Source organism: Centruroides vittatus, unplaced genomic scaffold (genome assembly GCF_030686945.1).
Source record: "Centruroides vittatus isolate TY-2023 unplaced genomic scaffold, ASM3068694v2 scaffold_490, whole genome shotgun sequence".
Taxonomy (NCBI): Eukaryota; Metazoa; Arthropoda; class Arachnida; order Scorpiones; family Buthidae; genus Centruroides; species Centruroides vittatus.
In genome coordinates this window covers 1351007-1363187 of record NW_027122711.1, presented here as the reverse complement: position 1 = coordinate 1363187, position 12181 = coordinate 1351007, and the positions used below count along the sequence as shown (strand labels likewise).

The following is a 12181-nucleotide window of genomic DNA, read 5'->3' as shown; positions in this document are numbered from 1 at the left end:
ATATATATCATTTTTATAATTTATTATCAAGTTCTTTATATATATTTATATATATTAGGATCATTACTCTAAACAGCTTTTCTTTATCTGTGATCCAAGCTGGAAAAAGACTCATACACTATACGCTCATAAAAATCATTGGAAAGACATAGAGGCTTCTCTTATTATTTGGACAATTAAGATTACTGGAGCATGACATGGTTGTGTAGTTGTCGCGATATTTCATCGATGAATTTCTTGTTGGTGTTATTCCTTTGATCTCTCACGAGAAATCATTGTCTCTTTCAATAAGAAAAAAATTTCTTTGATTAAGGACTTCACAAATCATTTAATCAATAGCTGCATCAATCGATTTAAAAACCTTACAGATGCCAAGTTTAATTTCATTTTATAATGTTTTAAAATAATAATATATATTCTATATATATAAAATTCTCGTGTCACAATGTTAGTTACCGTACTCCTCCGAAACGGCTTTACCGATTTTTACCAAATTTGATATGCATATTCAGTAGGTCTGAGAATCGGCTACTATCTATTTTTCATACCCCTACACCATCTCCCCCCTTTCAAAAATATATTTATATATAAATTAAGGCTTTTATGTCCAACAGATGGCGCTACCTTCCGACGAACTAAGTTTGCTTTTCTGTCAGGCATTATGCTTTTCTGTGAGAATGGACTGAAGCAGATCATTTTCTATCTATCTATATAAATAATATATAACGTTCGTTTGTTCTTTTCTATGTTGTTTATATTAGTTTTAGTTTACGTTGTTTAGCATCGCGCGTGAGTTCTTTTGTATTTTATTTAAATTTGAAATTGGTTATTCGGAACAGTATTCGAATGTTGTTAGCCTGACGATGGCCATGGAATGGGCCGAAAACGTTTGTTTATGATTAAAGTTAAAGGTTCTCAGCATCAAGGTGTTGTTGTCTTACAGTGTAATAGAGTCTGAGTGAGGTTAGGAGAATAACTATTAATTATTCCTATTTTATTAAAATTATTACTTAATATAAATATTAATATAAATAAAATATAACGTTCGTTTGTTCCTACCGATTCCTTTGAAATTTTGACACAACGTTGCATTCGAATACGCACGTGTTTTTATATAATATACATGTCGAAATTCCCCCAGTGGGGGGAGATGGACGGGATTAAGGCTTACCGTGAAGAACTCGGCTTCTATCATATACTATTTTACATTGCGTTTATGCGTTTTTATTGGTTTTATTATGGTTACGTCAACAAAATATACACTAAAAAGAGGATTTTTCGATATTCCCCAGCGGGAAAAGTGACGGATTAAGGCTTACTGTGAAGAACTTCGGCTTTTATTATACTATTTTAGATGCGTTTTTTGATTGCGTTTTAATAGGGTACGTCAAGAGAATATACACTAAGAAGAATTTTTTGAAATTTCCCCCAGGGGGAAAGTGTTACACATTTTATAATAGATACATTTTGAGCCACAACAACGCGTGGCCGGGTCAGCTTAGTATATATATAATATATATATAAATTTTTAAAAAATAAATACTATGAATTTTATAAAAAGAATTTTTTGATAACGATAACTGTTTTTTAATGTTTTAGAGTAATAAAAATATGCAAAGGTTTTTCAATTCTTTTTTTAGAAAAAAAAAGGAAGTTAGATCTAAGCTGTCATTCTTCCCAACTATCCGCAATATACTGTAAGATGCAATGACATTCGATTTTTTGTCATTCGATCTCTAAGCATTTTATAAAAATCAGTTATTCTGTACAATCCCTTATCCATATTGATGTCGAGTTTAGCTTGAGAGTTATAGATTTATTTTTTAAGACAATTTTTTAATAGTAAAAAAAACAAATGAAAAATTACAAAGATATTAATTTAATCATTGGAAAACTTTAAAAAATAAATTATTTTCAACAAATTTATCTTAAAATTTCAAGAAAAATTCTCTGTTTTGAATAAAGGACAATGTAAAAAAGTTTTTAAGTATTTATATAATGCGATACTTTTATAAATAATCGGGACAATTTCTATTTAAATATTCATCTTAATTGTTTTGTTGTGACACGTTAATAATGTATTGGAGTATTTTTCCTAAAGAAAAATATAGACGTCTTTGTGCTCATTGTGCATGAACAATAGTTAAAATTGACAGCATTGAACGAGAAAGATAATTAAAACACACTCGACAATTCACAATGGTGACATTTAAGATATTAATGCGATGTAAACACTTGGAGCATACGAGTATATATCATACGTTGAATGGTTTTATTTTATATATTTAAAATGGAGAAACGAGAGCATAACGGAAATATTTAATGCTTAATTTACTTGGTGGTCAAGTAAATTTTCGTTTGGTATTATCAGGAATTGGAGAGAATGGATAAATGAAGACATCGATAACTACAGACAAATGAAATGTCATCTTTATGATAACTTTACTCTTTGAAAGATAAAGGAAATTTATCAGAACTTAGACAAAATTGATTAGTTTTGAAGATAGTGTTTGGTCCTATTCTATATCTTCAATGCTCTTTCATACGAATTATAAAATATTATATAGTGTTATTTAACCTTAATCAACCTTACATAATGATTTTATAATAATAAAATAGATAAAATGTAGCTTAATAAAATAATATCTACAGAATATGGTTATAAAATTATCAATGTAAAAACAATGTATCTCAATTTTTTAATATTTTTTATATTTTTTATTTTAAATATTAAAAAATATGCTTAAATCCTGTATTAATTATGCATAGTTCTTTATATTATTTGAAAAATTAATTATATTATTATTATTATACAGGTGTCCTGGATCAGACTCCGAGATTTCCATCTGCTTACAGTGGCACTATATACATATACAAGTGACGATCGATTTCATCCTATACATAGGCAATATTCCAACGATTGGATGTTACAAATAAAGTTTTCTCAACCGAGTGACGAAGGACTTTATGAATGCCAAATAAGTGCTGATCCTTCCATAAGTCATTATGTATATTTAAGTATTGTAGGTAAGTGTCGAAAAATTTCATTTAAAAAAAAAATTTAATTATTAAAATGAAAATATAATTCAGAACATTTCATCGATTTAATATGAATTTTCTGTTTATTATAATTAAGAAGAAAAAATAAAAATAAAAATCTATTTTTCGAGTTTTCAATATCAGATTAAGTTAATTTCAAAAGGAATTGCAAATATAAAATAGACAAGGGGAAAAGAGCTCTCAGTATTTCTAATTAGTGGATTTACGAGAAACTTAGCTAATTAAATGTTGGAAAACAGCCAAAAGTATTAATTAGATAGAAGGTATGCAATATACCCTCTAGCGATTTGTGAAGTAATTACGCGATTTTCTTCTAACACTTCGAAACTTAAAACTGCGTATTGAACAAATTATAGATCTGGTTAATAATTTATCGTTTGATAATCGTTTGTATTGCTACGACAGCGAAAGAAAATTTAAAGTTAGAATTGATAAACCTTAATTTATTTTATTTTATTTTTTCCTATTATTCTTTCTAGTTCCAAAAGCAAAAATCCCAGGAGCGAGTGATCTTTACGTGAAAGCGGGTAGTGACATCAACTTGACTTGTATTATTAGTCAAAGTCCAGAACCTCCCTCTTTCGTTTTTTGGTATCACGATAATAGAATGATCAATTACGATTCTTCTAAAGGAGATACTACCGTACAAAAGGCTTCTGGTGATACTGCCATAAGTCGATTAACTATCAGGGATGCTCAACCAGAAGATTCTGGGAATTATACTTGTGGTCCTTCGAATGCCGATGCTACAAGTATACTTGTCCATGTCCTAAGAGGTAAAAATAATAATTAAGAAAAAATTTTTATATCTATATTTTCAGAAAATAAAACGATATTTTTGATCGATTTAAGTCTTATTTTAAGCAGTAAAGTTTACGGATAATTTGTATATATTTCAAATTTTCAAGTCAAAAGAGTAAAAAAAAAAAGAAAAAAAAAAAAAAAAATATGTAAATGATACAGATTCAGAAAGCCAATTTTAATGAGAAATGAGTGTAGAGAATAGATAATTATATAGTAAAGGAGGTTATTATATAAATCTCTTGAAAATTCTAAAGAATAATTAGATATGAATAAAAAGATATGACTCACTACGCAATAATCATAGATGAGAAATGGATAGTTTACACTGCTTAAAATATAAAGAATAAAATAGAAATATGTAAATAACATTTTATAATATCTAAACGACATTAAAATTAATTTGTAATTTATATTACTTTCACCACTTTTGTTTTCCAGTGGATTGAAGTTATCAAATTAAGTTTTAAATTAAAGTAATTTCGGGACATTTCCGGTTAAGAATAAAATTAATTAAATTTAAAAAAGGAAAAGCATTTTATTTTATGACGAACTGAAAATAAACGTAATGGTAAATTAAATAAATTAACAAAATAAAAATTTTAACGAAGTTAGAAGAAACTAAATTTTTGCTACAAAATATTCTACTTTTCAAATAAAAATAAATAAAATAATGTAATATTTTTGTTTAAAAAAATCTTATTTTCACTAGAATCAAAGCTTCTAAGATAAAATTGAGGATATTTTTAAAGTTATCAACAAACAAAAATATTTTAAATATAATTTCAAAATTGCTACAAACTCAATTGGTTAAGCGAAGAACCGATACTGGTTAACTTTGCATATTTGATAAAAATATTAAATATTCAAATAATACATTATTTATAGAAAATATATCGAATTTACTTTGTTATAAGTCTATTTTATAATCTTTATTATCATAATTCTAAGCCAAAATATATTTAAAAACACGAAGTAAAATGTAAGAGAATTTTCAATTCTGTAAAACATCCATTTCGCAAATATGAATGTTTTGATTTAATAATTTTGTTTAGATTTAATTTAATATTTTTGTAAATACAAAACGTATCATAAGAATTTATTTTCTTCGGCTGTTACGGCTGTATATTTAATAAATAACAATATTTTTCTTACGACTTATTGCTGGAAATCTAGCGTTTTTTTCTTTTTATCATCAATCAAACAAATGTACGTATGTTAATATTAAATTAATGTTACTAAAGTAACTAAAAATTGAATAAATGTACAAAAATAATATAAAATTACATTTAAATCAGAAAAAGTTATTGATATTATATCATTTCTAACAAAATCCAGATCCTTAATCAATTCGTCTGTATAAATGGAAGGGCGTGTTTCCAAATGTCATCAAAATGGTTGCTCCAGAAAGCAATTGCCAGAAATCTATGTTATTGCAGTGAAAGTTAACGTTAACTAAACAAGAAAAACTCTTAACTTGATATTTTCTAATAGAGGATAAAGTATAGAAGTTATATTCTATGAAAATATAATAAAAATTAAACTACACGAGAAGAATCTTTCACAATTCATAATTAAGAAATTCTTTCACTGTCTTACTATATTTAATGAAATATTTATTACTTTATAATGAAAAATCTTTTAAATATCTTTCGTATTTTCAAAAATTCATATCGTTTAGTATATTAAGAACATCTTAGCTGAAGATTCAATAAGTTTTTTGACATATCTTCACACTTTAATGAAAATTTAGATCATAGAGAAAAACGAAATTGTTCAGTGGCGCAAACGAAATTCTTACATAAAAAATTAATTAAAAGTTGATTTCAATGCGGATTCTTTTAAATATTTACTAAAAAATTGAATTAACAGTAACAAGAAAAATTAATTATGTTTGGATTTATGATACATTTCTTTATCATTCTTTTTAAACATGCTGAATACATCTGTAAATCCGCAAACATGTTGAATAAACTGTGATAAAATTTGATGTTTGCTTGAATATTTTCTTGTATAAAATTATGTTTTATTTTATATTCTCTATTATAAACTATATAAAAAATAAAATAAACTTTATATTTACATTAGGTTACTCGCAATTTTTATATATTTATTCTTTATCAACAATAGCATCAGTATCTCTGACGTCTCTTCAATGTATATATAGAGAAAATTACTCGAAAGTTTTAACAATTACTGTATATACTTTTATATAATTCTTATGAATGCGAATACATCTAAAAATATATAAAAAAAATAATACAATCGTTGGGGATCATATAACTTATTCATATGCATCATTATAAGTAGCAACATATGCAATATTTCTATTCTTAAACAGAGACTTATAAGAAACTTTTGCAGGAAGAAGAATTACTTTTTTTATATTAAAAACCGTTCGTCATTTTATAAATATCTACTGGTATTCGATCTCAAGAAGATATATCATAGATTGTAGATTTTGAAGAATTTGATCGATTCTTTGCTTCATAGGTCTATGATTTTAGATTGCATCCTCTTACATTTTCATTCAAAACCTCATAAATGAAATGAAACCACTCCTTTTTCAATTATCTCCTTAATTATCATCCTTTCCTCAATTTTTTTTAATGTTTGCTCACTTCAAATTTTAAGATATCAATCTGCAATATTGCTTACATATAAAAGAATTTAAAAAATTTATATAATTCTGTGTGATATATTTCCTTAAGTTATAGTTGAAACTGTATATAATGCGATCAATTTAGTGGAGATAATGGAAAGTGAATATGAAAAATATTTGAGTTCTTGGATTACGGACAATCTTTAGAAATTAACTGGCTTGTATATGATGTTAGCCATAAAATCAATTTAATGTGATTTACGACGGATTATCTTTTAATGTTGGTGATAGCTTCTGGGATCATGGGCGTAAAACAGATGATTCATGCCGATAATTCTTATGCTTTTGTTTAAAATAAATCAACAATTTTCCTAAATTTTGTACATGAAATAGTTTTACGTGTGTTAAACAAATTTCTTCAAACAAAAAATTTCAACTAATTTTAGAAAATTAAGGATGGAAAATCGGTTTAATAAATGATTAATATAAATCTATGTACTAAATTTTTTTAGATTAAATTCAGAAAATATAAGATTTAAGTTTATTTTCAAGCTCATATTATTATTTGCCAGCCTTTAAATTAATTATTTTTGTTACGTAACTCGTGTAGAGTGGTATAAAATATCATTAGAACTTCTTCAACTAGAATTTATTCATATAAATGAATTTTATTCTGATCGTCGTGTAAAGATAGATGTGATTATTGTGTAATCTGAAGATAGAAATTTTATTCTTTAACTCGTAGCATCGGTGTATAAGATCTGATCTTGCCAATCAGTACATCTCTGTCATCTTATAGAAGATATAACTGCTAACGAGGTGGATCGTCCTATTCATTTCCTGTCCTTCGGATATCTTTCTGATTGGATTTCATTCCTCGTTTCGACTATGTCCCTACTACCTGTCCACAGCCTGTCATTATAGACAGTTGAAAAGATAATTCGCAGTGGAATCGTCCTTGATTCTTCAACACGAAAAATCAATTATTTGAAAAATCTTCTTCAAATGAAAACTTCTTCAGTTCTTTTTCTCAAATTTTCAATGCTCCTTTAAAAAAAACAAATTAGTAAATTATATTTCCTATAGTAAATTATACACGTAAATAATATCTGTAACACTGTTTATATTCAAGTTTAATGATTACTTACAATGTAATTTCTAAGAAGTAGTCCCATAGATTATAGAAGATTGGGCTTTATGGAATTTTTTCTGAACGTATGAAGATTAATTTTATTTTACTTTAAAGATCCTCGCCTAAATTTCATGAATTATATATCATAAAAAATTAATTAGTGTTCCTTATCCACGCTCTCTCCAGTCTACCTCTACAGTGTATTGTACCTTATAACCTTCCTTCCTATTCTTTGCTGAGGTTCATCGTCTCCAACAGTGGGTCATTTGGCAAGCGTTAGAGCTTGCCAAATGACACACTTGGATCTTCTTTCGGGTCGGAAATTTTACCGGATTGTATCACTTCATCCGTAACGTTGGTGATTTAGGTCCAGATGCCACTGTTTATTGCTGCCGAATCAGTAACATAGCAATATAATTTTTATAAGTTTATATATATATAATATATATATATATATATATAGAATTTTATCACGCTTTTCAAATTAGTTTTGCCCTCCTATACATAAAATTTTTGCTCTTACCGATTTATATCTGTCCATGAATTTTACTGAGATGAAATTCACAGGTCAGATTCCATATATATTAAAGTAACTCTAACCATTTCGTTTCTCTAGAAGCAAACTAAAAAAATTAATAAAATAAAAAATTAGGAAGGAAATTACTAGTATTTTAAATAATAATAGTAATATTCGGTGATTAATTGAAGTAATATTTTTAAAAAATACAAGTTTGGAATGATTAATTTCACTTTCTTTCCTATACGAAGCTTAAAAGTAGACAGACTATTTAATTTTTTTTTAAATTGATTTATTTTTTGCACTTTCCGTAGAAATAAAATATATCAGATAATCAATAAAATTTATCAAACATGCCAAGTACTATATAGTGGAATAACTTCAATTTTGTAAATATACCTAGTGAAAAACAGTTTTGATTATCAGATATTCTATAAGTAATCTATCTAAAAAATTTTATATTAAATGTAAAAGTTCATATCTATAAATACAAATTTTTTTGCTTATATTAAAGAAATAAATATATTATTACATTTATCTGATTAGATAAATACACAGTATTTTGCTACAGGGTAATTTAATTAACCTTCATTCTTTTCACAAAATTATTTTTATTTATACTGTACTTTTTTATATAAATAGTTAATTATATAAAATTAATGTATAATACATATTGTTATAGATTTATCAAAGTCATGGTATTATATATGTACTGTATATATAAACATACTGTACAGTACATAACAATATTGCTCTCTCTATATATAATATGTATAGAATAATAGAGTATATATTTAATTATTTAATTTGTATTATTTTTCATACATAATATATAATAAATTATTGCAGAAATATGCATAAATCCTTAGCAGTAGACTGCAAAAATCTTCACCCTTTATCTTTCTGATTTATATTTTCCTTTTCCATATATTATCATTACAGTTTCCTCACTCACTGTCTTGCTAAAAGCTTAATTTATCGTCAACATGTAATAAATATTTAAGTTTGTATTAATCTTCCAAACTCTTTTAGTGAATATATTAATAATTTAAATAGAAGTATTTCTTTTGTAACAGGAGAAAAACAAGCAGCAGTACAAAATGATGCCGGTTCACCTCCAATATCTGCAGCCATGTGTTCTGGTAGCAGGCACGTGGTACTATTTCTTATTTCTTTCATTTTACTATCATTTTGGAGATGACAGTGCAGAAGTTGGATTCGTTGGGAGTGGCACAATGCGAAGAATCTTTCAGGTAAGTTTTTTTAGAAACTTGAACGACTAGCCGCATTGCAGGTTCAGTCGTAATCTTTTCTTTTAAAGTTCACTTCGAATTTTCTTATAAGTTTTTCCTTTTTTTTTCTATGCGCTCTTTATCTTATCCATAAAAACGTAGTTAAATTTTATGTTGATAAAAAGCTTTAACTCGAAAGATTTATTTATTTTTTTGCTGTAAAAATTTTAAAAATCATCTTAAACCGATATGATGACTATAAATATATAAACTATACGTAAAATTACTTGTATACGTAGAGAATACATAAATAATTTGGTACTTTGTACCAGTTCCCAAACGGAATATATAAAACGTTAAATTATAAAATTAAAGGCTAAATTAAATTTAAAAAAATAAATTATAAATATCTAATAAAAATTAAGTATTTTTATAACATTTTCAGGGCAGGACTACTTAAATGATGAAGTAAATATTATGTTTTTCTTACGCACATTATTTGCATTTCCTCTCCCATTCCATTGGTTTAAATCCGAAATAGAAGAATACTCAGGACAGGTATGAATAATTTATGATAAATACTAACTTATGAGGTTATTCTGACAAGTTAATAGACTCTTCTCTCGACTGAATTAATAATAAAGACAAATCCAATAAATTAATATATTCATATTTCACAAAGCTACCGAAAAGTTTAAAAGTAATTTTTATTCTTTAAATTATAATAACTTCGAATTACTGTAAAAAAATATGAAATTTTTATTAATATTAATGTCAAAATAAATTTAAGCTTTTAACAATAACTTATAAAATTTTCAATAAATTTTAAAATAAAATATATTTTATCAGTATAAAAAATTATATATATATATATTTTTTAAATATTTAATGATAATAAAGAAAAATTCTTACTAAAAACTTATTTTTTTTATAGTGAAAGTGATAATTTATTATTTATAATAACTTGATGTAGTTTTTTATAGATTAATACTGCTAAAAATAATTTATTATTTCTTTTCTGTTAATAGAAATTTAGTTAGTTCTTTTATTTATATATGTATAAATATAAAAATTTCATACACAATTCCATTTATTTTATATTTATTTACTTAATTTCATATGCTGAATAGTTGTTTATTATTTATTTTAGGAGACACAACTCACTTAATAAGGGAATTGTGTTGTGATGTATCTTACCTGCCCCCCCAAAAAAGAGATTATTATGTAAAGTGGTACAACTTCACATACCAAGTATTACGTTGACGGTTATTCGGGTTTTAAGTGATAAACACGTCTCTGTACATTGTATATGTGAATACGTAACGGAAGCAGAATTGCATGAAGTTGCTTTTATGTGTATATAGTTTTATCCCAAGAAGGAAAAAATATACACAGCTAATTATATCAATAAAAAAAATAATAATATTAATAAATAATATTATTATTATATAAATAAATAAAATTAAGGTAAATAAAAAAAAATGCTTTATCTCTCTCAGGATATTCAATATTGTACTGCTGTGTATACATTACATAGTTCAGTCAGTACTCAGTAGAGAATGAAATATCAAATTCGAAAATGTGTGAATTCGAAAATTTCATTTATTATTGTTTTTTCGTTTTTTTTCTTTTTTTTATAGAAAATTCAACATATTGTCGTAAGGAATGGATCTGGCATGATTGGCATATTAATGTTTTTTCCTCTTTAAAATTGAAATATGATAAAAATACAAAAATACACGCTGACAGATTTACAATATAAATAGTACTGTACTCTGAATATATTTGTAAGAAACTGTTTGAAAGAAAATTGTTTTGTACATATAGGTTTTAGCGTATGATCTGTAAATAAGGAAAGTGTGTGAAATAAACTAAGACATAAATGAGATTCCTGATTTTTGTAATAACAATTATCATAAATTAAAAAAAAAAAAGAAAAAAATAAGATTTTTTTTTATGTAGGATTTAAAAAGAAATAATGAAAGTTAAACGTTTGTGATTTAAATAATGTCTATTATTCTCAAGTACTATGTTGTTAAGTAACAAATGGATATTATTAAAATCACGATTATTATTTACATTTCGTAATTTAACTAATGTTTATTTTGATTATTTTCATTGTTACGTAACAAATAAAAATTGTTAAAGTAACAATTATAGAATTTAATATTTGTCATTTCTTCTTGTCTCATTATTACGTAACAATAAAACATAGCCTTACATAACAGCAAAACAATTATTTTTCTTCGCTTTATTGTTACGTAACGAGTAAACAGATTTTTGCCAGTTTGATTGTTACGTAACAATAATGTGAAATTATTTATTATTGCCTCGTTGTTACGTAATAATTAAACAGAGCGCTACCTAGAGTGAAAAAGGAATATTTTATCCTGCCATATTGTTACGTAACAATGAAATAAAACTACAGTATTTCGCCTTGCTTTCATTGTTACTTAACAATGTATTAAGATGAAATAGAAATGATTACAGCCAAATTTTTTAAAATTTCAATTTTATGATGTAATTGATGTTTATGTTACGTAACAAATTAATTTTAATAAAATTGAGAAATTAAAAAAAGTAAGTATTGAAATAGATTTGAGTACTGACTATAATAGTATTAAAAGAACTGAAAACATTGTTAAAAACATGTTAAATAAATATTTAAAAATTGCTATCATTATAAAAAAATTATTTTACATAATAATAATAATAATAATAATATCTTTTGTTTAGTTGTAAAATATTTGTTTTAAAACAATTAAATTATTTTTTTGTTGTAAATCAAAGTATCAATATTTCTTTCAACATATTATCTATATATTATAAAAACAATA

General features: G+C 25.2%; 1 protein-coding gene across 1 annotated transcript in view; it reads left to right on the top strand.

Moving 5' to 3' along the window:
* Positions 1-11937, top strand: part of LOC136989381 (zwei Ig domain protein zig-8-like) — a 95122-nt gene extending 83185 nt beyond the window's left edge. Inside the window, exons 3-7 of the mRNA XM_067287502.1 lie at positions 2817-3027; positions 3540-3836; positions 9189-9365; positions 9790-9902; positions 10495-11937. Of these exons, the coding sequence (XP_067143603.1) occupies positions 2817-3027; positions 3540-3836; positions 9189-9313 (633 nt within the window). The 3' untranslated portion in view covers positions 9314-9365; positions 9790-9902; positions 10495-11937. The remainder of the gene's footprint in view (positions 1-2816; positions 3028-3539; positions 3837-9188; positions 9366-9789; positions 9903-10494) is intronic.
* The last annotated feature ends 244 nt before the right edge of the window (positions 11938-12181 follow it).